At 37.0% G+C, this 27,519-nt stretch overlaps 1 protein-coding gene, 1 long non-coding RNA gene and 1 other non-coding gene across 6 annotated transcripts; all 3 read right to left on the bottom strand.

Annotated features, from left to right (window-relative positions):
- Positions 1-1,251: 1,251 nt before the first annotated feature.
- LOC141661661 (uncharacterized) lies at positions 1,252-5,670 on the bottom strand. Of its 4 annotated transcripts, XR_012550080.1 has the most exons (8): positions 5,513-5,670; positions 5,349-5,409; positions 4,761-4,811; positions 4,238-4,447; positions 3,976-4,147; positions 2,405-3,100; positions 1,899-2,014; positions 1,252-1,592 (listed from the first exon to the last, which is right to left on the bottom strand). It is a non-coding gene; the product is annotated as an uncharacterized LOC141661661 (long non-coding RNA). The 4 variants fall into 4 exon arrangements; XR_012550079.1 differs by having other exon boundaries at positions 2,405-3,114; positions 3,976-4,447; XR_012550077.1 differs by having other exon boundaries at positions 3,976-4,447.
- Positions 5,671-11,754: 6,084 nt separating this feature from the next.
- LOC141662395 (small nucleolar RNA R71) lies at positions 11,755-11,861 on the bottom strand. Its single transcript, XR_012550514.1, has one exon. It is a non-coding gene; the product is annotated as a small nucleolar RNA R71 (small nucleolar RNA).
- A 13,100-nt stretch (positions 11,862-24,961) lies between these two features.
- LOC141660816 (uncharacterized) lies at positions 24,962-25,291 on the bottom strand. The gene has a single exon (XM_074467801.1). The coding sequence runs from the start codon at positions 25,289-25,291 to the stop codon at positions 24,962-24,964; it is 330 nt and encodes a 109-aa protein (XP_074323902.1).
- Between the last annotated feature and the right edge of the window lie 2,228 nt (positions 25,292-27,519).

Here is a 27,519-nt window from a genome sequence, read left to right as displayed (position 1 = left end):
TTTCGAAGGGGATTTAAATACTCGCTCAAAACCTGAGGGATCCGGCTCCGTGGTGTATTTTATATTCGCAACGAGGTTGCTGTTTTGAGAAAACATTTTGATTACTTGTCCAACGTGCGAGAAGTAAGTCCAACTATTTGAGTCGGCATAAGCAATATGGGCTCAATGGGCGTCCATGAAAGTGTAAGTGGCTCAGTTGGAGTCCATCAATGCGTAAGTGGCTGAGTGGCAGTCCAACATAGGTCCTAATGCGGCCAAGGTGATGACCAGTGGGGAATTCTTCCATCTACTAGTAGAAAAGGTTACTTATTGGTATCTTTGCCTGATCAGCAAGATATCGGGTTTATGCCAAAATTCTTTTCTTTCCAAATTCATTGGATATTGCAACTCTGTTCATACTTTACATGACAGAGGTTATCAGGAAATGTATGAGAGACATATATGGATATATATATATATATATATATATATATCGGGACTTAATGAAGTATCTCGTAACTTTATTTCATTCAATAATATTTCAAAGGTCGAATCTATTCAAGTCTTATGTTGTAGTCCCACCTATGTGATGAAATTCAAAAACTTATTATACTTTGAACAGTGGTAGTTCAAGTAGTTTTCTAAAATGATATAAGTATAATGAAGTAATTGGTAACTTCATCTTCCTTTAAGCTTATATCCAGTAAGTAATTACCTCACACTTGATAAAGGTTTATAATAAGTTATCCATTTAGATACTTGCATTATTGTTTACACTATATATTATCTTGTGAGCTGTAATGCTCACTCTTGCTTTATTTCTTCATCACACAACAACAGTTAGGAAAGATGGCCAGACTCAGGCAGACCCAGTGCAAGCGCGTGGGAAGCGTCCCGCGTCTTCCCGTTGATATCGTAGCTGTTATAGCTGCATAGGTAGATCTATTTGTAGATCAGACATTCTACTTTTGGGAATCAATTATGTATAATTATAACTTGTGGCAGATAATGGCAATTAACTGTAAACTTATCAAGTAATCATTTTGGGTTGTAATAACTTTTAAATTGTGGATTCAAGGACTTGTACTTATTTCAATTTCATCTTTGAGACTATAATGTATTGTGGTGTGTGTTAGTGTGGGGTCACAATATAAGGTTATTTATTATTAATTAAGTTAAGTGATATTGTGGAAAGAAAGACCGTGATGACCCGGATCCCCGACCCCGGATCTGGGGGTGTTACAGTTATATTTTTATCAACAATAGCAAAAGTACTCCGCTGTAACCCGAAAAACATTAATAAGCCGTATACTTAGGAAAGAAGAACAAAAGATGAAGAAACAAGCTTTATTTTAGAGCAGGCACATCCCCATGCATTAGATATCCAGTCTGATCGGGGTGAAACCACATTCCAACCCTACTCATCAGTTTGAATCTCTAACAAATGTTAGGAAATTTCCTTCCCCCTCCAATACTCTCCGTCGATACTCCATCAGTTTAAGTACGTATTGGTGATTTCGGCTTAACTTGGGCCAGAAATTGTGGCATCATAGGAGACTAACGAGGAACTAATGTTGGTTTAGCATCAGATTGCATATACGATCATTCTATTCCTGCAAAAGTGAACATTAATTTATAATGTTTAAGTCATAAAGGTGTAAAGCTCCACACTACTAAACTAACACGAACAATGACTAATTAATCACATAATATATGAAATATATTGTTAGAACAAATAATGGTCTCACTAGGTAGGGTAGAGCATAATCCTAATTAGTGATCATGATCAATATGAACGCCACTAAATTACTTCACAAGAGAATGGTAGGTTTATGGCAAAAGGTGTTTTACTTTGATAAGATTTAGTTAATTTACAATGGTTGATCATTATAATTTTCTTATACATAAATTAAACCTACCACTTTTATGATGGACACCATGGCATTGAGCATATGCAACAAGCCGTTACATCCTTAGGCAACCTGTAACCTTAATAGGACGAGTTTTGTCTCATGAGGGTTTATAAAAGATATACCTACAAAATCAAATATTTTTAATCACCAGGTCTTGAACATGCAACAATTCATAGTACTCCACATGCAAACATCAATCACACAAAAACATGAGAATATATAAAATTATACCATTTGTACAGAATTATCCAAGTATGCACATATTGCCTAGATAAAAATATCATGAAATAAACATCAAAGTAGGTTTGAATAACTAAGCATGCTATATATGGGAAGTCTCAAATTACTCTCAATTTACACTATTGTAAAGGTGTAATGTATCAATTAGTTCAATCAAGTTATATCCCAAAATAAATGATTAAATAAGGCAAATAATCAGTTCAATCAAGTTCCATCATAAAATAAATAAATAAGGAAACCTCAAGTCTATTTATTCAAGGTCTTGAATGTACCTGAGGGTCTTTAATGCACCACATGAAGGTTAACTGGAACAGTTTGTAGCTCATCTGCTGATGTTTGTTCCTCAATAGAAAGAGAATACTTGCTTCATATATGTTATTAGATAAAATCAACTTATGAGCATCCTAGAGATAAGCAACAACACCTCATGAAAAAAAGACAAGATGCTAATACTAGTTGTTTTCATCCTAGCATTTGGACTTTCTAAAAGATCTGCTATCATGTTTAATAGTTGCCTTTCTTCACAATAAGCATACTGCATACTCCAACATGATAAACAATATAGTATGTTAAAATAAGCAATGAAGGATCCAGTGAATAGGAAAAAGGTCTTCTACTCAAAGCAAACCTCTTGTACTTCTTTATAAGAGTACAATCCAAATAAAGTTGTAATAATATAATTAAACACAATAACTAAAGTACTCCTTTATAACTACAAAACTTCAATAAGCTATATACTGAAGAAAGGAAAAACAAAAGATAAAGAAACAAGCCTTACTTGAGAGCAAGCGGATAGTCAGTAATTAAGTATCCTATCATCAGGGTGAAAACACATTCCAACCTTACCCATCGGTTTTGAGTTTGTCAAATGTCGGAAAATTACCTTCCATGTCCAGTACTCTCCGTTGAGTCCACGTTCTAGTCAAGCCTTTTGGAGCATTATCTTCACTGTTTGTTGTAAGCAATCCCTAGTACATAAATTCTAATAAAAAATCTTATATGTTGCCTTTAAAGTTAATAGATCATAATTTTTCAAATAACAAGACTAGGAAAAATAAAAGCAGGGTTGTCAATGATCGTGGTTGATCCTGATCTTAATTCATCACTTCGGGTCAGATTGGATTGGCATTTATTATTTTTACCAATTCAAAGTTATTCCAGACTATTGAAAGAGGTTTGTTGAAAAGAAATGAAAATACCCTAAATTTAGTTAGGATTAAAGTGGAGACTTTGGTATTAAGCACCATTCCATGTTGGTATAAGCACCGGTTCTGAATTTAGTTATGACTAAAATGGATAATTTGGTATTGAAATAGGGGCAATTTAATTCTTGATTGTTTTTTTTTGTTTAGAACCTTTTTTAGAATGTGATTAAACTTATAGATACCCTAACATGTTCTCAACACTGGTTCATACCATGGAGCATTTTGTTTTGCTGGCTTGCCCAACCTAAACCTTGAAGAAGTAGAACATACAGCTATAAATGTACCCCAGAATTTACCACAATCACTTCTAAAAATATTGTTGAACATGAAACATAATCATTGCAAGTAGTGGAAACATTTGGTTCATATAATTTCTCTGCAGTTTGAGAAATCAAATAAGAACAACATGTTTTCCATAGCTTTCTTTCTTGAAATGATAAATTTTAATATTAACGAACATACCTTAATAAAAAGTACTAATAGGAAAACAAATTTTAGGAGATGAATTTTCTAACAATGTATATAATGCAAAAGGCAAACAATACTTTATATTAACATTCCTGTATCACAGTGAAAATATTGGCACTTCGCATGTATGCATTATAAAGGTCAAAACAGTGACAAAATTGTTAACTTACCACCCCAAATCCGTTCGTATTGTTATATACACCATATCTGACCCGAATTCAATCATCCATTCCTTTATTGCACTCAAAAACACAGGAATGCTGTCTTCAGTTTGTAATCCGGAAGAACATGAAACAGAGTTGTTAACTTCAGCATCTGGGCCGAATCCATTTCCATCATCATCTGTTACATATTGGTACATCAATATCAGGACATGGCCTTATTGGGATAAGCTCCAAAGATATCAGCCGAAAGTCTGAATTTTAGAGTGACCAATTATGTAGCATGCTATGCGGAAGCTCGTCAGGGTCGTGAATGTCAATGCGGCCGTCACATATAATGTACTAATCAGTTTCTTGGATAGTACTTTTCATAATATCCTGGAAGTGGATTTTCATTAGCAATCTCAGCTTCATTGATTCTGATATAGAACTTGCTGATTGAGTTTTCTTGCTGCCGCCTTCTAGTCAGTCTCCAAGATTACTGCATAAAATTTCGATGATATTATGATTCTAAACATCTATAAAACCTGTAGCTGATAGAGTGATTACCGGATATCATTACAGAATTTTATAGTCTGATTTTGTGGTACTACATAGGCAGTTATATATATATATAAGCTATTTTATAGGCAGGATATGGTCAACAAATTTCTCAAAGATCATAAGGGTTTAAAGGAACTACTAATAAGGTCATAAAGCAGTCTGTGTACCTGATAGGCCACGACACGCAATGAAAGAAAAGTGAAAAGGAAAGTAGAAGGAAAAACTAATTGGGACAAGAAGACTATCATTACCTCACATAAATATCTAAGTGCTTTCATTAAAACTTTTCCTCCCGGAGAAAACTGAAAGATGAAAAAGTCAAAACATCAAACATTTTACTTCACATAAATATGACAAATTATGATTAAAAATAAAAATAAAATATGACATCATCAATTAAAATTTGATATTCTAATATAGAGATAGACTTTAAATGTTCCAGAATCACCATTCATGTATGTACTCCATTGTTTCAAAAAAATTGTCTAATCGAATTCCTTAAGACACTTAAAAATGTGTGCACAATATTAAAATGTACATTTTATCTTGAAATAGAGATAATATATATAGTCTAGTGTGTCATGAGAGTATTCGTGATAAACGCTTATCTCCTGTTCTACCACAGTTTGATTCTAGTCAATTCTAAAATTTATTACAATAGATAATGTATTTGTATCGCAAATAAGCCTAGTTATTCATAAAAAATTGCGCAGTATATTTTTTAATTATATTTCAATATAAAAACATGATATGAAAATATTATACAACATGATTTCATTAATATTATCATCCATACTCTACCATACTTGAATTGAATGTTGTATATTAGAAATAATTACCAGTAATCTCCATGGACGGTTATCCAACGAATTCTTTTTGGAGCATTATCTTCATTGTTTACTGCAAGAAATTCTAACTAAATGAAAACATATTCTTTCCATTCGGACTTGAATGAGACTTGGGATTTCAAAGAAGAAAATATGAGTAATGATATATAACATACCTAATTTTGGGATGATATCAACATATATAGATTGTAAATGACACAAATGATTTTACGAGGATCGATCTTTGAGAAATTTGCAACGATTCATTACTTGTCACGAAGACACACATATACATATTCACAGATATAGGCACATTTAGAACCAAACCGATGGTTTGTTTAATATATAGCGAAGCTTTTCTAGAGATAAAGCCAAAATTACTTCCGCCTTCTTTGTTGTATGGGTGATATTCTCGAGGTTTCCAAACGGAGAAAACGAGGAAAGTTTTTACTAAATTTGATTTTTATAGTATTGACGATTGTAATCATTTATCCATTATACTTAAATACTGCACAAATAGTTATCTTAATCAAATATGCGCGTTATTGTAAAAAATAATTTCGTATTTTTTTTAATTTAGACAATAACAAAAATCACTTGAACACTTTTGTATCATGTATAAATTTGAGTGAAACCGGTTAATAACTTATTTTGGTAAAAATTATCAAAATATTTATTTAAAATAAATTTTGGAAGGTCATAAGAATTACAAAACATATTACAATTCTGACTAAAACATTTGACTATGATAGGTATAAACAGGAAGGAATTACAAAATATATTACAATTCTGACTAAAATACTTTACTATGATAAGATTAAATAGGTAGGAATATTATTTTCTACCGTCTTCAACAAGGTATTTCCTACCGAGGATCATAGAAAATGGCTGGTTGAAAATGTTGTTTACATGGCCTTCTGGTATAATTCCTACCGCGTGGCCTAATTTCCCACTATTTCCTGCCACTAGTGGTAGGAAATTTGTATTTCCAAATGGCATCTTACTTGGCATATGGGTACTCGACATGTGGCTGTCCACATCAATATGTGGGGTCCATGTTGATTGTGATCATACTCATTTTCCACCAATGTCATTTCCCACTTAGGAATTTCTATCGTTCCTTACCAGTAGGAAATGGATCATTTCCTACCGATTTTTGGGGCATTTTCTACCGAATCGTCGATAGGAAATACTCGTTTTTATTGTAGTGACGCTCCACATTGATAATAACCTTTCAAAATCCTAATTTTTGCAAAAAAAAGAGGAACAAAAGAGTTGAAGGCATAAGGTAATGGATACTTCTTTCAACCAGAATTCTAACAAACTTAGTAGATATTTTTTTGAAACGCATGGTATCCAAGATAGTAGGTAGACCAATGGAGCAAAAAAAAGGATTAGCTTCCACCGGACCAGTACCACTTGGAAATATTATTGAGATGAAACCAAAAATTGACAAAATACAGCTATAGGATATGACAGTCCTTTCACTGATATTTTAATAAACAGATTTTTTTTATCAGTTGAGAGTGAATATGCTCTTCATTCTTAACCACCTTAAATGAAAAATATGATAACTGTTTTGCCCAAATTCCGGAAAAGGCTCTTAACAGACCAACTTAAACTAAAAAGGATTTGGCTCTAGCCAACCAGGTTGAAGAGAGATAGAACTCTAGTTCACCTTGTTAAATATGGAATATTTAAATTGGGGTTGTGGATGCATTTAAGATAGAAATATATTAAGCAAGTAGGACATGGACTTGGTGTTTGTTGAAGGTTAGGTTCACCTTGCTAGTAGAGGTCTCAACTCACTTCTCTAGCTAACAACTCTCACATTATCAAAAAAGGTCTTATCATCTCACCTGGATAGTAGAGGTTTTATCTCAGCTCACTAGTTGGAGCCTCAACTTACCTCGTTAAGCGAAGTCTTAGGTTATCACGCAAGATGGAGGTTTTGTTCACTCCAGTACGAGAGGTCTCAGCTCACCTTGCTAGGAGAGATCTCAACTCACCTCCTTAGCATTGCTCGGCTCATGTCACTAGCTGAAGGCTTCGTTCATCTTGCAAGAATAGGTCTAAGCTTATGTAGCTAGCTGGAGCCTTAGGGGGAAGTCGTACTTCGCTAGCCAAAGGATTAACACGGCTCTCCAGGGGAAGTCTCAGCCGCTTCGGTAGCCGGGCAATCAGTCTCACATCATTTATGATCCCATTACAAGCTGGACTGAATGGAGTTGAAGACCACCATATTCAAATCATTTGGGGAGATTCTAGAGAGTCGAGACACCAGGTAGCTCGCATCAAACATTGTCACCCGGTAAATTAATTATTTAAGAGGGGTTGGATACAATTACTAAATAAATCGATGTATTACGGAAGTAAAGTAAGCATGGATGAATCAAATAACAGTTTATATTGATCTTTAATAAACCATTATAAAACTCTCTTAATAACAATATTCTTAAGAGCTGCTAGGTTATACGAATACTCGAGTTAAGCACCTTACAAAGTGATAACCTATTCTGCGTTTATATATCACACAACTACACAATCAATCCCTACCAATTACAAGATATGTTATAGTATATTAATTTCTATACATATCTAAATCAACTACGATCCTATAAATCAACACCTCTTGATTTATCCCGCAGATTTGACTTATCTACTGAGATCCTGACAGTCTTCAGATCCTGATGGCTTAACATATCCTGACTGTCAGATCCTAACTCCTTGACATATCCTGATACTTGAAATGGACGGTTCCCAATAATCTTCCCCAATTTATGTTTTATAGAATAAGCATATATTCTAAATTAATGTCTAGTTCCAAAACCACATAGATAAAATAATTAGTGTAAAGTATGCTTTGTTTCAGACTTTGATCTTCATATTTCTTGATAAATTCAGCAGTATCTCTGAACAAAAGATTTAACTCTGTCATCAATCTTTTTTAATAAAATATCTTCTAGCTTGATCTTCAAATTCTTCTCATACTCTATTTTATCAAATAACTGATTGATATCAGCTCGTAGATTTTTGATTTGAGCTCTTCTTGTCATCATGTCTTCTAGTGACACATAACAAGTTCTTCTTCTATCAGGATTCATGGTTATATGCCTTTGAGTAAGAACATTTTTAATGACAGCTCCTCCTTTCTTCATGTTGAAGTCTCGCCCTCTGAAATTTATGTATGTTGGATTGTATGTTCCAAAGTAATATTGACCATTATCCAGTATCCTTCTTTCGATATTGGCAAGAATCATATTTGACCATAATCTTGAAATTCATCTTCAACCCTTAGCAAATAATGAATATATTTCAGTTCCTTTATTGGCATGATCATTAGTTCATCAATTAAAAGAACTTGAACTTGATCATTTTGCAATAATAGTAAGATCTTCTGTTTGGTTTCAGAACCATCATGTTTGTCAAGTATAATCTTCACAGCTTCAAGTATATCCAAGTGATCAGCAGTTACTTCCTGACCAGGACTATCAACAAGAGTGAAGTTTAACAACTTTAAATTGACAGGTTTAGATTCATGATGTCCTATACAGCTCTTGTGAATGGTGCAATCAACTTGAGATTCTTAGATTATACTAATCAAGACTGTTTATCTCCCATGGTATTAGGATCAGGTAAACCATCTATCCTTATACCTCCAGAAGTAAAGCTCAATTCATCATTACAAATATGATCATCAATTTTTCTCCATTTGTATTTGTTCTTGATCTTTGGAAATACTTGAGCTTTCCTTTTTGCTCTTTCTTGTAACCTCTTCATATTTGTACTCCTTCATCTATTCCTTTCTGATCTTCTAAGCATATTCTTGTATGCTTGATTTGCTTTGTCAACAACAATTCTGATTTTTCCTTCATGTGCTATTTCTTCTCTTTCAAAAACCATTAATTCTTCCTTGAAATTTTCAGAATTAAAGGCTTCAAGATAAGCATAACGAATCTGTAAATCCATCTGAAATAGAACTTCTTCTTCTTCAGTTTTAACAGAATCAGGAATAATTATCGCTCTATCAGTGTCAGGAACAGAATTAGAACTTGTATCTTTGTAGTCAGGAATTAAAATTGGAGTAATAAGAGCAGCTTCTAATTTAAAACCATGTGATCTACCCTTAAAGACTTGAGTTGACTCTGTAGTTTAATTTTGAATTCCAAATTCAGTTTGAACTATCATAGCATCAGAGGTCTTCTTAGCTTGCTTATCACCATCATCATCAGGATTGGCATTTTTCCTCAAAACTGATTCAGGTTAATTACATTTTTTCTTTGGTACTATTGATAAGTGGCATTTTATATCACTTAGAACGTCTTAAAATGGCTTAAATTGGTGTCTTAAAATCAAGTATTTTGTGTATTTGATGTGTTTTTCTAGTGTTTATGCATTTCAGGGTATTAGTTGCATTTCGGAGGAGGAATCATCAAGAATAAGCCTTGGCATGTGTTCACCATTGCGAGAGGAAAAGAACGGGCAGATTACGGCGAAGAAACGGAGCAAACATGGAATTTTTCCAGAAGGGTCCTGCGCGCCCGCGCAGCAATGCTGAGCGGCCGCGCAGCAGCCTTACGCGCCCGCGCAGAAATGCTGAGCGGCCGCGCAGGGTCGGGGAAAAAGATATATTATTTTAAACTTCTACTTCTGTTTGGCTTCCACTTCTATGTAATCTGAGTTTTATGGGACTATTATATAGGTAGATTTGAGACGTTTTTCACAGAGTATTAAGAGGAGATTATGTTTTAGATTGTGTTTTGCAAGAAGCGAAGGAGATAAGGAAGAAGACCGATTTAGCACACAACAACGAAGAGGAAGCATATATTCTTGTGATTCTTGTTTCGTTGTAACGTTGCATGCTAGTTTTCTTGCTTTGACTTATTTACTCTTGTGACGTACTCTATTTTAATATAATCAGTTTAGTTATTATTTTCTTGTGTTTGTTTATCATGATTTCATATGAACCCATGATGGCGATAAGTTCTATTATGGGCTAATCGTGATCATGGGGTTGCAACGGATTTATTATGAAATTCTTTAGTTAATTGTTTAATACTTTAGTATGTGATGATTGCATGATATCTAGTATTGGTTGTGCGTATTCGTCTTATGTGCATCGCGAACATATAAGATAGGGTGTTAATCTCTTGTGAAGCGACGGTGGATCTTGAGATTTAGAACTTGCCATGCTAGCATAGGTTCATGTACGTTGTGCATGATTAGTGGGTAACTCTAACAGTTTTATTTGCCCTATGTAATCAAAAGGGATAACTTGTGCTTAAATCGTTGTGTTGTCAATTTCTGTAGACATATAGGAACTCAACATAATTGATGACTATTCAACTTCTATCTTAATTGTGGATGTTTGGTAGAATGGTATTAGTACAATGAAAGTTGGCTTTTATCAGTTTCGTGTTATTCGATTAATATCATCACTGTCACATGCTAAAGGTAATAACTATGGCTATAGAAGGAAGTAATAATGAAGTTGTGATCTCATGAGTGTTTTATTATTGATAAATTGAAGTGTTAGTTAAGTGGTTAATTAAGTAGTTAATTATAGTTAAAATTTAATCAACAATTTTAAGTGTTATTATCTTAACATTGAGAAGTAGTCATACATTGGTGAGTGAGTTAAATTAGACAATAAATTAGTCTGAGTCTCTGAGGGAATGAACTAGAAAGTATTCTATATTACTTGCGAACGCGTATACTTGCGTGAATATTAGTGCGTGATTTCGCCCTAACAAGTTTTTGGCGCCGCTGCCGGGGACTCGGCGTAATTGTTTAGTTTATGTACTTACCATCATTGGTCATTAGGACTCTGTTATTAGGACATAGTAGTTACTTACTCTTTTCGGTTGTGTTTCAGGTACTTTAGCAAGCGTTTATGCAAACTCGTTCTCGTGCTCGCAAGAGGACCTTAGATACAGCTGAAGAGAAAGACGAAGTTCTTGATACACCGGAGAAGTTAGATTTTGAGGATTCGGATTCAGGAACTGAGCAGAAAGAACCAGTAAACATGGGAGATCGAATTGTTCAAGCTGATCCAGCTCTTATGGATTTTTCTCGGCCTAAAATTGATGACATTCAGTCAAGCATCCTTCATCCGGCTATTCAAGCTAACACCTTTGAAATCAAGCCGGGCACTATTCAGATGGTGCAAAATTCTGTTTCTTTTGGAGGAGCGGCAACTGAAGACCCCAACATGCACATAAGGAATTTTGTCGAAATCTGCAGCACTTTTAAGTATAATGGCATGACTGATGAGGCTATCAAGTTGAGGCTCTTCCCATTCTCACTGAGGGATAAGGCTAAAGACTGGTTACATTCTGAACCAGCTGGGTCCATCACTACGTGGCAAGATCTTGCGCAAAAGTTTCTGGTGAAGTTTTATCCAATGGCAAAGACTGCTGCTATGAGGAGTGCTCTTACTCGGTTTGCGCAGCAACCTACAGAATCTATGTGCGAGGCTTGGGAACGCTACAAGGAAATGTTGAGAAAATGTCCACATCATGGAATGCCGGATTGGATGGTAATCACTGGTTTTTATAATGGTTTGGGGGCCCAATCTCGGCCCATGCTCGATGCAGCAGCTGGAGGCGCCTTATGGGCTAAAAGCTATACTGAGGCGTATAATCTTATCGAGACGATGGCTGCAAATGAGCATCAAAACCCAACTCAGAGGATGACGTCAGGCAAGGTCGCAGGTATTCTGGAAGTTGATGCAGCCACCGCTATTGCAGCCCAACTCCAAGCGCTATCAATGAAGGTTGATTCTCTGGCTACGTATGGAGTTAATCAAATAGCTATGGTTTGTGAGCTTTATGCAGGTTCTCATGCTACGGATCAGTGTTCTCTTGTCAACGAATCTGTTCAATATGTGAATAATTATCAGCGACAACAGTAGCCTGTGCCAGCGACCTATCATCCTAACAACAGAAATCATCCAAATTTCAGCTGGGGGAATAATCAGAATGCTATTCAGCCACCATATCAGCAAGGAGTGAGTAAACAGTTTAACCCACCTGGATTCCAGCAACCACAGCAGTATGCTACAAGGCAATCATATCCTCAACAGGGAAGTGCAGCTGCACCTACTAGTGCTGATTTTGAGGAACTTAAGCTGTTGTGCAAGAGTCAGGCGGTTTCTATCAAGACCTTGGAAAATCAAATCGGTCAATTAGCCAATACAGTGCTCAATCGTCAACCTGGCACTCTTCCCAGTGACACGGAAGTACCAGGCAGGAAGGAAGCTAAAGGGCAAGTCAAGGCTATTACCTTAAGGTCTGGAAAAGTAGCTGATGCTGAAAAGGCAAAAGAAGTCGAAGCTGAAGTTAGAGATGAAGAATCTAAGCAAAAGGAGAAAGCGGCGGAACCAAAGAAGACTACTGTTGAACACACTCTGCCTGAGGCTAATACAGGGGAGAAATAACTCTATCCTCCACCTCCTTTTCCTAAGAGATTGCAGCAACAAAAGCTGGATAGACAGTTCGGGAAGTTTCTGGAGGTGTTCAAGAAACTTCACATCAATATACCTTTCGCTGAGGCTCTGGAACAAATGCCTAGTTATGCAAAGTTTATGAAGACTATTCTTTCAAGGAAGGTGAAACTGGATGACGTTGAAACCGTTGCTCTCACGGAAGAATGCAGCGCTGTTCTGCAGCAAAAGTTACCACCAAAACTGAAAGATCCAGGAAGCTTCACCATTCCTTGCACCATTGGCAATCTAACTTTTGACAAGTGCCTTTGTGATTTGGGAGCAAGCATTAATCTGATGCCCTTTTCGATCTTTAAAAATCTGGATCTGCCTGATCCAAAACCCACATACATGTCGCTACAATTGGCTGACCGTTCCATTACTTACCCAAGGGGCATAGTTGAGGATGTGCTCATCAAGGTGGATAAGCTCTTCTTTCCTGCAGATTTTGTTATTCTGGATTTTGAGGAAGATAAGAAGATTCCCATAATCTTGGGGAGGCCTTTCTTGGCTACTGGCCGTACCTTGATAGATGTGCAAAAAGGGGAACTTACTATACAGGTCCAAGATCAGGATGTGACCTTCAACGTATTCAAGGCAATGAAATTCCCTACAGAAGATGAGGAGTGCTTAAAAGTGGATGTGATTGATTCTGCGGTTACTTCGGAACTCGATCACATGCTAATGTCTGATGCATTGGAAAAGGCCTTAGTGGGGGAATTTGACAGTGATGATGAAGATAGCAACGAGCAATTACAATATTTGAACGCTTCTCCCTGGAAGCGAAAGCTGGATATACCATTTGAATCTCTTGGTACTTCTGACCTCAAGAACGCTGAAGGGAAGCTCAAACCATCAATAGAGGAAGCACCTACCTTAGAGCTCAAACCATTACCTGAACACTTGAGGTATGCTTTTTTAGGTGATTCATCTACGTTACCTGTTATTATTTCAGCTGACCTTTCAGGTAGTGAGGAAGACAAGCTCTTAAGGATTTTGAGAGAATTCAAATCGGCTATAGGATGGACCATAGCAGATATCAAGGGGATAAGTCCTTCATATTGTATGCATAAAATTCTGTTAGAGGAAGGTAGTAAGCCAACTGTGGAACAGCAGCGAAGACTGAACCCGATCATGAAGGAGGTGGTGAAGAAAGAAATTCTGAAATGGCTAGATGCAGGCATCATTTATCCTATTTCTGACAGCTCGTGGGTGAGCCCCGTGCAATGTGTACCTAAGAAAGGAGGTATCACTGTGGTCGCAAATGAAAAGAATGAGCTCATCCCTACTCGAACAGTTACAGGATGGAGAGTATGCATGGATTATAGAAAATTGAACAAAGCCACAAGGAAGGATCACTTCCCTCTCCCATTCATTGATCAAATGCTTGACAGATTGGCGGGACATGAGTATTTTTGTCTTCTGGATGGTTATTCCGGGTATAATCAGATTTGTATTGCACCAGAGGATCAGGAAAAGACTACCTTCACTTGTCCATTTGGCACATTTGCTTTTCGTAGAGTTTCGTTTGGGTTATGTGGCGCCCCGGCCACCTTTCAGAGATGTATGATGGCTATATTCTCTGACATGATTGGAAATAACGTCGAAGTGTTCATGGATGACTTCTCCGTCTTTGGACACTCATATGATGAATGTTTAAATAATCTGCGCGCCGTACTCAAAAGATGCGTGGAAACTAATTTGGTGCTTAATTGGGAGAAATGTCATTTTATGGTGCGTGAAGGCATTATCCTTGGGCATAAGGTCTCTAGCAAAGGTCTGGAGGTGGACAAGGCCAAGGTGGGAGTCATTGAAAATCTTCCCCCACCTAATTCGGTGAAAGGAATCCATAGTTTTCTCGGTCATGCGGGTTTTTATAGGCGATTCATCAAGGACTTTTCAAAGATATCTAAGCCGTTGTACAATTTACTTGAGAAAGATGTGCCTTTCAAATTTGATGATGAATGTTTGGCAGCATTCGAGACTCTCAAGGAGAGTTTGATCACGGCACCAGTTATTACAGCACCAGATTGGACGAAACCGTTTGAGATGATGTGTGATGCGAGTGACTATGCGGTAGGTGCAGTTCTGGGACAGCACAAGAAAAATCTCTTCCATGTGGTCTACTATGCGAGTAAGACTTTAAATGGGGCCCAATTGAACTACACCACTACTGAGAAGGAGCTTTTGGCTATAGTCTTTGGCTTTGAGAAATTTCGATCTTATCTGCTTGGGACGAAAGTGACAGTATTCACTGATCATGCAGCTATTCGCTATCTGGTTTCTAAGAAGGATTCGAAGCCGAGACTCATTCGTTGGGTGCTTTTACTTCAAGAATTTGAGTTAGAGATCAAAGATAGAAAAGGTACTGAGAATCAAGTAGCTGACCATCTCTCTAGGTTGGAGAATCCCGATTCTACTTCACAAGATAGGACATTAATCAATGAATCTTTTCCGGATGAGCAGTTGTTTGCAATTCAGGAGGAAGAACCATGGTTTGCAGATATTGTAAACTATCTTGTCAGCAATATAATGCCGCTTAATTTGACATCCGCTCAAAAGAAGAAGTTTCTGCATGAGGTGAAGTGGTATATGTGGGATGAACCATATTTGTTTAGACAGGGAGCTGACCAGATCATCAGGAGATGTATCCCGTTCTGTGAGACGGAGGGGATATTACGAGACTGCCATTCCACAGTTTATGGTGGACACTATGGAGGCGAGAAGACGGCAGCTCGTATTCTGCAAGCAGGTTTTTTCTGGCCTACTTTGTTCAAGGATGCTCATCAGTTTGATTTAAGGTGTGATCGTTGCCAAAGAGTGGGAAATTTGTCAAGGAAGGATGAGATGCCATTAAATGTGATGCTTGAAGTCGAGGTCTTTGATGTATGGGGAATCGATTTCATGGGGCCTTTTATCTCGTCTTGCAATAATCAGTACATCTTTCTGGCAGTCGATTATGTCTCAAAATGGGTCAAAGTTAAAGCTTTACCGACAAATGATGCAAAGGCAGTGCTAAATTTTCTTCATAAGCAAATTTTCACAAGGTTTGGAACGCCTCGGGTAATCATAAGTGATGAAGGATCGCATTTTTGCAATCGTAAGTTCAATTCTATGATGCAGCGTTATAATGTGAATCATCGAGTAGCTACTGCCTATCATCCGCAAACAAATGGTCAAGCGGAAGTGTCTAACAGAGAGATAAAGCGCATTCTAGAGAAGGTTGTTTATCCGTCAAGGAAGGATTGGTCTTTAAAGCTCGATGAAGCTGTTTGGGCTTACAGAACAGCATACAAAACTCCACTTGGGATGTCACCGTTTCAGTTGGTGTACGGTAAGGGATGTCATCTACCGGCGGAGCTTGAGCATAAGGCCTACTGGGCATTGAAGAAATTGAACCTGGATTTAGATGCAGCTGGTAAGAAAAGAATGCTTCAGCTTAATGAACTTGATGAATTTCGACTTCAAGCGTATGAGAATAACAAAATGTATAAGGAAAAGGTGAAGAGGTGGCACGATAGGAAGCTACATCCTAAGTTATTTGTGCCAGGGCAACAAGTTTTGTTATTCAACTCTCGGCTCCGACTTTTTCCTGGGAAGTTGAAATCAAGGTGGTCTGGACCTTTTATTGTCAAAACTGTGTTTCCACATGGAGCGGTGGAAATTTTTGAGAATGATTCGGACCAAGCATTCAAGGTTAACGGTCAGCGGTTGAAGCACTACTATGGGGACATGGCAAACCGAGAGGTGGTTAGTGCCATTTTGTTGACTATTTGAGAAAGATATGGAACGTCAAGCTAATGACGAAAAAGAAGCGCTGCGTGGGAGGCAACCCATGAATTGTTGTTACAGGAACCCTTAGAAGTTAATAACCTATCCAAAAACACAAAAAATCAGAAAACAGGGGCTGAAAATTTTTTTTCCCAGAGACCCTCTGCGCGCCCGCGCAGCTATGCTGAGCGGCCGCGCAGCTTTCTGCGCGCCCGCGCAGAAATGCTGAGCGGCCGCGCAGGGGTCGAGTTCCAGAAATTTTTTTACAGTTCAGAAAAAAAAAAAAACAAACAAAAACACAAAAACCCATTACAGCCCATAAACCCACGAATTCTTTTCCCATTACCCTATGATTTTATCCCTCAACCCCACTCCTAATCTAATTTAACCTACTCCACACCCTATATATACATACACCTATCCTACATATCTCCCACAACTTCCTACACTTAAACCCTCTCATAAACATCAAAAATCAGTTCTTACACACTTTTATTCACAAATTAATGGCACCCAAGAGAGCACGCACTATTGACAGTAGCAGCACAGTTCCTACTGCTGATTCATCAAGGGGTACTGATGCAAGGCCTCGGTTAACTGACAGAGCCGCGGAGGAGGAGTACACTAGGCTGTTGGGGAAGCCGATTCTGAAGGAGAGGGGGTTTTTACCATCAGGGAGGGATGGTGAGTTGTTGCCCATGATTGCAGAGAAGGGGTGGATAGCTTTTTGTGAGTCACCCGAAGCAGTACCGATGAGGGTTGTTCGCGAGTTCTACGCGAACGCGAAGGCTGAAAAGAATGGGTTTTCTGTAGTTCGTGGGCTGACGGTTGATTATCATCCTGCGGCGATTCACCGTGTGATTGGACAGCGAGAGAGGAAGCCCGAGGAGGAGAACTGGAATGAAAAGACTGCTGAGGACTTTGACTTGGATTTGATTTGTGCGACTCTCTGTCGACCGGGCACAGTTTGGAACCGCAGTCCAGCCAATAATGAGTATCGTCACTTTCCGGCGATCGCCATGAACAGGTATGCCCGTGCATGGAATGCATTTATATGTGCTAATATTTTGCCTTCTTCACATGCACACGAGGTCACAGTTGAGAGAGCACAGCTGTTGTGGGGAGTTCTGAATGAGGAATACTATGTGGACCTTGGTGAGTTTATCTACCAAGGAATTCTGAAGTTTTTGAGGGGAGCAAAGCATATGAACATCCCTTATGCATCCACGGTTACAAAGCTATGCCGAGCAGTAGGAGTGAACTGGCCGGCTCATGAGCAGTTGCAGTTGCCAGCAGCTCCGATAGATTCTGGCACTCTGAATGGGATGCAGGAGTGGACCGGTGGTGAGCCTGAGGAGCATGGGCTGGGTTATCGTCTTCCAGGAGGGCGTCCAGCACGAGGTGCTACTATGGCCAGGCCAGGGCGTGGTGAGGCTAGTTCTTCGAGAGCTCAGGAGGGTGCTGGGATGGGTGATGCCCAGTATAGGAGGCTTTCACGGCGGATGGATGCCATGTATGAGACGCAGAGCAGGTTTGCTCAGGAGCTCACTCTTGCGTTAGGGACTGCTTTTCGAGGCCTTGGAGCTGATATCCAGTGGCCAGTTTTTGGTGAGGACTCTGCATACCCACCGCCTGATACTCCACCCACTCAGGGTGATGATGATAATGACTCCGAGTAGGTATACCCTGTGTTCCTTTCTACTACCTTCACTGGGGACAGTGAAGATTTTAAGTTTGGGGGTGGTAGTTAAGGAATATTTTGTGTGTGTCATATAGCTGCATATTCATGATAGTTAGTTCATATAGTTGCATAATTTTTGCCATATAGTTTTTTTTTATATATAGCTTTATTTGTTTGTCATATCATATAGCTCATGCATATACCATGATCCCTTTTGCAATGATTTATCGACTGAATTGTGATATTGATGCGAGTGTAGTGATAGCATTAAAGTGATATTAAGTTGTGTAGGTTGATATGCATGCTAGAAGCACTTGTATTGTCACTAAGTCTTAGAGAATGCTTAAGGACTAGATTGTTGTTATGATCTGATTATTTTCGAGGATAATCTATTTATTATGCTTAGAATTTGATAATAGGTTCTTAGTGGTAAAGGCATGAAAAAGAAAAAAAAATGGAGTAAAAATGGAATTTGTTGCTAGTTGTGGCTAGGCGTCAAATGGCTAGTAGCCGGCTCGCATGTTATGCGAGTAGTCTAGGGTTGAGCAAGATGGAGCGAAACGCACTTGCTCAGAAAAAAAAAAAAAATAATTAAATTTTTTGCATAATTGATCAAGAGTGGGCTCTTTGGTATTCGAGTTATTAAGTTCTTAGGGGACTTTGTGCCTAGTGACCTAAGACTTTTAGAGTCTGGGATCCGCTAACCTAACGCTCGTTACATGGATACCATTGTATAAGTCTTTTGTGGACCTCACTCATTGCACGGTCAAATAAGCATTTGAGTTGTAAATAAAAAGCACGATTTCGTAGTAAGCTCCAGAGTTCTTGTAGTGTTGTATATCACTTTGTGCCTAGAATTTTTATTCTTTGTATAATCGTAGGATTGCCTTGAGGATAGTCTAGTCATAGAAATTGGTCTAGTTCCAAAGCATATCTGTTAAGCATTTGCACACACCACGTTTCTGGCGGTATGTCCGTTTGCATAAGTTTATTGATCTTTAGTGTCTAACTGCATTCGTTGAGACGTGACAATTTGGTTGGTTAATTGTAGTAAGGGGGATCGTTGCATTTTCATATAGATTGCATTCATGCATATTTTTATTTGTTTTTGAGTCTGTGACGCTTGAGGACAAGCATCGATTTAAGTTTGGGGGTGTGATAAGTGTCATTTTATATCACTTAGAACGTCTTAAAATGGCTTAAATTGGTGTCTTGAAATCAAGTATTTTGTGTATTTGATGCGTTTTTCTAGTGTTTATGCATTTCAGGGTATTAGTTGCATTTCGGAGGAGGAATCATCAAGAATAAGCCTTGGCATGTGTTCACCATTGCGAGAGGAAAAGAACGGGCAGATTACGGTGAAGAAACGGAGCAAACATGGAATTTTTCCAGAAGGGTCCTGCGCACCCGCGCAGCAAAGCTGAGCGGCCGCACAGCAGCCTTGCGCGCCCGCGCAGAAATGCTGAGCGGCCGCGCAGGGTCGGGGAAAAAGATATATTATTTTAGACTTCTACTTCTGTTTGGCTTCCACTTCTATGTAATCTGAGTTTTATGGGACTATTATATAGGTAGATTTGAGACGTTTTTCACAGAGTATTAAGAGGAGATTATGTTTTAGATTGTGTTTTGCAAGAAGCGAAGGAGATAAGGAAGAAGACCGATTTAGCACACAGCAATGAAGAGGAAGCATATATTCTTGTGATTCTTGTTTCGTTGTAACGTTGGATGCTAGTTTTCTAGCTTTGACTTATTTACTCTTGTGACGTACTCTGTTTTAATATAATCAGTTTAGTTATTATTTTCTTGTGTTTGTTTATCATGATTTCATATGAACCCATGATGGCGATAAGTTCTATTATGGGCTAATCGTGATCATGGGATTGCAACGGATTTATTATGGAATTCTTTAGTTAATTGTTTAATACTTTAGTATGTGATGATTGCATGATATCTAGTATTGGTTGTGCGTATTCGTCTTATGTGCGTCGCGAACATATAAGATAGGGTGTTAATCTCTTGTGAAGCGACGGTGGATCTTGAGATTTAGAACTTGCCATGCTAGCATAGGTTCATATACGTTGTGCATGATTAGTGGGTAACTCTAACAGTTTTATTTGCCCTATGTAATCAAAAGGGATAACTTGTGCTTAAATCGTTGTGTTGTCAATTTCTGTAGACATATAGGAACTCAACATAATTGATGACTATTCAACTTCTATCTTAATTGTGGATGTTTGGTAGAATGGTATTAGTACAATGAAAGTTGGCTTTTATCAGTTTCGCGTTATTCGATTAATATCATCACTGTCACATGCTAAAGGTAATAACTATGGCTATAGAAGGAAGTAATAATGAAGTTGTGATCTCATGAGTGTTTTATTATTGATAAATTGAAGTGTTAGTTAAGTGGTTAATTAAGTAGTTAATTATAGTTAAAATTTAATCAACAATTTTAAGTGTTATTATCTTAAGATTGAGAAGTAGTCATACATTGATGAGTGAGTTAAATTAGACAATAAATTAGTCTGAGTCTCTGAGGGAACGAACTAGAAAGTATTCTATATTACTTGCGAACGCGTATACTTGCGTGAATATTAGTGCGTGATTTCGCCCTAACAACTATCTCCCCCTTTTGGCATCTAGACTTTGTAGAAGAGAGAAAATACATCTAACTTAGAATTTTTAGCATTATGACCAGCTTCCAGAGCTATTAGCTTCTCAGACATTTGATCTTGCTTAGCTTCCATGCTAAACATCCTCTTTATCAAGCCATTGTATTTGTTTGTACCTTTAATAGTCACAAAAAGATCAACAATCTCTTCTCTACAATTAACATTATCTTTCTTGAGTGCAGAGACAGAAGAATACAATCCTTTGACTAAAATTATTGTGTCCTTGATAGATGCTTTTATATCAGAATTAGAAACCAAATGAACAGCATGAGAAGCTAAATTCTGAGTAGATTCCAGAGAGATATTCTCACTTGGTAATCTCCATGAGTGATTCCATTTATGAGCCCTATAAATATTAAGAGTAGGAGCATGACCAGATGATGAACCAAAATTAGATAATTTATATGCTTCTATTCCATCTTTCATTGCAACATCATCAGGATTGTTATCATCATCACTATCATCAGACTCGACATCATCATCAGAAAATTTCTCGAAACATGAGAATCAGTATCTTGAACTATGCCTTTGAGCTTTAAATTAGGATTTGACCTAGAAGGCTTAGTTACCTGTCAAGATCCTTGAGCAGTAGAAACCATTGGTATGGCCTTGAGTGGTTGTACTAAGATGGCTTCAGTTCTGTCTATAGAAGTAACCAGTACAACAGGATGTGTAGTGTCAGGAACAGCTTCATCATGAATCAACCTTGTGTCAGGAATGTGCTGCTTGTCAGGAATTGATCCCATATCAGGATTTATAAATAAGTTTGCAAAAGAACTTTGAACTGTTGGTTCTTGTATGATTTGAGGTGTAGGAGCTTCTTTAATCCTTTGAACTGAAGGTTCTTGTGTGCTTTCTTAAAAAATAGGATCATTGATAACATCATCTAATTGAGCAATGTGCTTATGATGAACTTCCCTGTCCTGTTTTCTGAATATCATTAGCTACAGAAATATGACTTCCTTGAGCAATGTCAGGAATGGTCAGATGTGATTTAGTGCTTGCACCTACACTTTAAGAAGATTGTTCTTGTGTAACTTGGGCATTAACAGTTGCATCTTCAAATTGAGAAGATGGTTTTTGTGTACTGTACCCCTTCTGTAGTGGTTGAAGTTTGGTCTTTTTGCTGACATAAACTATTGAAGTCTTTGCCTTTCTCTTGACATATTTTTGCAGACCAACTTTCTTAGCAATTTCAACAACTTTGGTTGTTTGAGAATCAGTAATTGTCTGATCAAGATTTGTCACTATCTTGTCAGCAATTGCTTGCGACTTCTCAGGATTTGATAATGACTTTTCAGGATTTATAAATTCCCGATCTAGAGAAATGCCATCCAATACATTAAGACCATCTGTTTGCTTTTGAACTTTTTATGCTGCCTTGATCATTATCCTTTTCTTAGTATTTGAAGCTGTAATTAAAATTTGGTCTTCTTCTGTAATATCACCAGTAGCCTCCACTGGTCTAGCAGGGTTTTTGAACACAATTGGTCCATCACTGTCACCTCAGTGTCTGATGACTCATCTACTAGCTTAACACAAGCTGAAGTAAAATGTGCAATCCCCTTAAAAAGAAATCAAGAATTTTAATCATGATTCTCCCCATCAGCATTTGCATTAATGGATTTAGTAGCAAAATCAAGAATCTCATTAGCATTAATCAATCTGTCAGAAATTGACAAATTATCAGTAATTGAATTACAGGATTAGTTTCATGCAAAGCTCCCCCATAACATTGTTATGAGTTCCTGATTGTATAGATTTATGTTGCTCTCCCTCAACTTGTGCATAATCTTGACTCAAGATCATCAGGATTTGCTTTCTTTCCTGATTTAAGCTTTTTTCCACAAGTACAACCTTTTCATGAGTGCACTCTATTACAACTTTAATCTACTGATGCTTTGGTTACCAAACAAGTTTCAGGACATCAATATTTGCATAAAGTTTGGCTTCATAAATGTTTCCATGTTTGTAAGATTTGAAAATAAGCTTCTTTGTGATCTTATGAACTACTTCACAGTGATTATTATATATAAAACAAAATTTAGAAACCCCTGTCAGTAATTTAACTGATGCTCAACAGATTGTGTTTGAGTCCATCTACAAGAGCTACGTTTGAGATGATAAAATTTTCAATGATTATATTTCCATATCCCAGTGTTTTTTCTACATTTCCATCACCATAGGAAACCATTGGGCCAACCTTCTCCTCTAACAACAGGGATTTAGTTCCAATCATATGTGCAGAACAACTACTGTCCAAAACAAGCACATTTTTCTTGTTTCCCTGTAGTTAGAAATATGGAAATCAGTTAGAACTTTTAAGAACCCATACTTGTTGGGTCCTTTTGGACATTTTATATATTTTTGTAGTAGGAGATTTCTTGTCAGGATTTTATCCATCGGGAATCGCTCCATCAGGATTTATCTTGACAGTTTTAACTCTATAAGATGTATGCACATTCAGTTTAGCAGTTCTATTTAAAACAACAATTTTATTGAATTTCGGTAAAGGATCTTAATTGTTGTGATACAGACTATGAAAATCTTTTACAGGTGTAAATAGAATGCTAACTGCTACCAAAATGAGAACAAAGGTTTTGTGGTTCGTAGAATACCGATCTACCTCTAATATCAGACTCAGGAATCTTAGTGACATTCTTCTCAGGCTTCCTGCAATCAATAGCAATATGATTTGTATTACCATAGTTAAAACAAGCTTTCCTAGTAGCATCAGGAATGTACTTATAGTTGCTTGCCTTATTTATCCCTTGTTTACAATTTCTACCTCTCTGTGACCTAGAATTGTGAGTTCTAGTAGTTACCTCACAAATTTTCTTTTCTAATTGACTTTTAGAAAGAAGTCCTATATTTTTTCTTTTCTTTTCTTGTATTTTAGGCTCTTCTTTCTTTTTATCAGAGACTCTAGAGGTAGAACTAACTTCATAAACATACTTCACTCCATTTTCATCAGTTCTTACAAACTTAACATGAGTAGTGTTATTAATAGCTTTATTGAATTCCTATCTGTAAATTTATTATAACCTAGACATTCTTTCTAATTTTTATTACTGATGAAATTATTAACTTTTCTTTCTGAAGTCATCCATGTTTTAAAGACCTCTCTTTTTTTAACAACTTTCTCTAGTCTGACATATTTGATGTATATCTAAGTTTCATTATGTTGGGCCTTTTTACATGCTTTTTCATTTTCATGCATCCATACTAACTCAGCTTCTAAGAAATCATTTCTTTCTCTAAGCTTCTTATTATCAGCAATCAAACTGTCACATTCAATAGTCTTACTTTTAAAAGTGAGATGTAGAGAGTATAAGAAAGTTTTCAGTTCAGATAGATTATTAGTATCAACAGGGAATATGACTGAAGGTACCTTATCAGTTCTTGAAACATCCTCTCCATGAGTTGCCATGAGTGCATGGTATTCATCATCATTGTTAGTTCCCGATGAGTCCATCCGATTTATGTAGGAGTTTGTTATGATAAAAGCTTTTCCAGTTGACTTGGGGCACTCAGTAGCTAGATGTCTTCTTTCATTGCAGTTGTAACAAGTCACCTTGGTCTTGTTAAACTTCATTCCCTTGGTGTATTGTCCATCATTCTTTCTGAACTTGCCTTTTCCATCTCCAAAGAATTTTATGATGAAACCACCTTTCCTTTGTGGTTTTGCAAACCTAATCCTTCTAAAGTCTTAAACCAGCATTGCAGCCATTTCAACAACTTGAGGATCATCCAGATCAATCTCAGAATCCTCATCAGTATCTGTATCAGAATCCGATGAATCATCAATATCTGAATTATCCATGATTTTCCTTCTTCTTGACCTCTCACTCATCTTTTCTTTGCCTTTATGAGTCTTAGCATTTAGAGCCATAACCTTCATCTTCTAACCCTTTTTATTCTTCCTTTTCTGGATCTCCATGTCAGGAGTTTTCAGCATCCCATAAACTTCATCCAGAGTTACTAAATCAAGATCATATTGATACCTGATTATTGAGGCTTAAGTATCCCAATCTTCTGAAAGAGTTCTCAGAAACTTTGTGTTTGATTCTTCTCTATCATACTCTTTTCTAACTAATGATAGATCATTCAGAAGTGTCAGAAATCTATCATAGATATCCGTAATTGACGCATCAGCCTTGGCATCAAATTGCTCATATTTTAGCACAAGAACAACTCTTCTATTTTTCTTTATTGCCATTGTACATTGGAATTGTGTCTCCAAGGCATCCCATATCTCTTTTGCAGTCTTACAGGCAATCACCCTGTTGGACATCACATTATCCAAACTATTGTGCAGAATATTTCTGATTTTTGCATCCTTAAGCATTGACGCTTTGTCAACATTTGATCGTTCTGATTTTTATTTCCTGATATAGTATTCAGGAACATTTGGTATCATGGGCACATGCTTCATAGGATAGGGAGGTCCAACTTTGATGATATCAACATATGCATCATCAATAGCTTCCAAAAACATCAACATATTTACTCTTCATATAGAATAATCAGCTTTCTTTAGGATGAGAATTTTCATGCTTTCATACTTACTTCCAGACATCTTGACCTTTTCAAATTACCAGTTAATTTGACCGCTCTACTACCACTTATTTTCCAGTAAAGTAATTTTTTAAGGGGGTTGGATACAATTACTAAATAAATCCATGTACTACGGAAGTAAAGTAAGCACAAATGAAACAAATAATAGTTTATATTGATCTTTAATAAACTGCTATAAAACTCTCTCAGGAACAATTTTCTTAAGAGCTTCTAGTTTATACGAATACTCGAGTTAAGCACCTTACAAAGTGATAATCTATTTTGTGTTTATATATCACACAGCTACACAATCAATCCCTATCAATTACAAGATATGTTACAGTATTACTCTTATAATTTCTATACATATCTAAATCAACTACGATCCTGTTAATCAGCACCTCCTGATTTATCTCGCAGATTTGACTTATCTACTCAGATCCTGGAAGTCTTCACATCCTGGCTGTCATATCCTGACTCTTTGACAGATCTTGATTCCTGACACAGACAGTTCCCAACAAACATATACTAGGAGGTGAGTTTGGCCTCACTAGGCAACGTGAGCTAAGAGTACTCTAGCCTCAGATTATCGATTTCTGGGAAGGGAATTTATGACTCGAGAATGCATGCGATGTTCTTACATTCACAGGAAGTAATGTTGAGATGTCACAGGAATGTAAGACATGTTCGGAGAGCAGAGTAACGAAGCTTAACGTATGGGCATCATTCGAATATGAATTTGGGTTGTATGGGTAGAAAGAGCTTTAGGTTAGGCTAGATAAGTTCTAGCTAAAGGAAAACATTAGGCTAGATACCTATAAATATGGGTACATAGGCACCTTTTATAATAAGAGATTGATACTCAACAAGAATAAGCAAACGAGCAAATTTTCTTTTACATTTATTTAGGCATCATATTACAAGCTAAGGTACACATGTAACACCATTTTTTAGTAACTATATGCCATCTTATATCTTTAGTTCAAGTACCAGCCTCCAAACCATTGTTATTATAATTCTCCCTATAATATTTGTACTTGAACGAGGTCCAATCTTTCAATTTCAATATTAAGGTGAAGAATATTAAAATAAAATATTATTGTAGACACCAGCCGGAGGAAAAAAAGGGTAGAGAATGTTGAAGTACTTGGAAGGGATTAAAGAGTGAATAAAAGTAATGAACAGTCAAATATCGAAAGTGGAGATGAAATTTATGAAGAATGCTAAGAGGTGAACATGTTAACAGATTTTGGGCTCATGAATGAAGATTTCTACCCTATTTGGTTGGCGATCCTGTGATGGTAAGATAACCAAATGGGAAGCGAAGAACATGTGCAAATTTTAATGATCACAATAAACCCTTAAAAGCTTTCCACTACCTCGTATCAATCAATTAGTGGATGCTATGGTTGGGCATACAGTAAGCTTCATGGATGCCAACTTCAGTTAGAACCATATTCTGATCAATGGGCCAGATTAACACTACACCTCATTCCTAATAGATTATTGTCTATATTATTATATTAGACATTTTATTTGGGCTCACGAATATATGAGCAACATACCAAAGATTGGTAAATAAAATATTCAAGGATCGTATATTAAAGATGATATGCTGGTTGAGTCCTGAAAAATAATCATAGTCGCCAGTTCGTCAAATTTTTGGGGGAGACTAAGAAATTACAAAATAAAGCACAACAATCTGAGTTGCGTGTTTGTATTGGAGTCGTGGAAGTTTCTCAATTTCACTGTGAGTCATGGGGGAATTGCCACCAAAGTACAAAAGATAAAAACCTTGATGGAGATGAAGTTCCCTCGGTGGGGTAAGGGTGTTTAAATTTTATCTAGCTGAATCACAGCTCTGAACGAGTTCACCTTAACTTATTTAGATAAGTGTCAATATTTTTTAAAGCTATTTAAAAGGTAGGAAAAAACTTTGAATGAACTAAATATCTGTCGGAGTATCTTTTTTTCATAATATTATATCTACATATTTAACTTATTCATTTATCTGTAAAC

This window comes from Apium graveolens, chromosome 5 (assembly GCF_009905375.1).
Source record: "Apium graveolens cultivar Ventura chromosome 5, ASM990537v1, whole genome shotgun sequence".
Lineage (NCBI taxonomy): Eukaryota > Viridiplantae > Streptophyta > Magnoliopsida > Apiales > Apiaceae > Apium > Apium graveolens.
The sequence above is the reverse complement of the archived record's forward strand: the minus strand, read 5'-3'. Positions and strand labels throughout refer to the sequence as shown.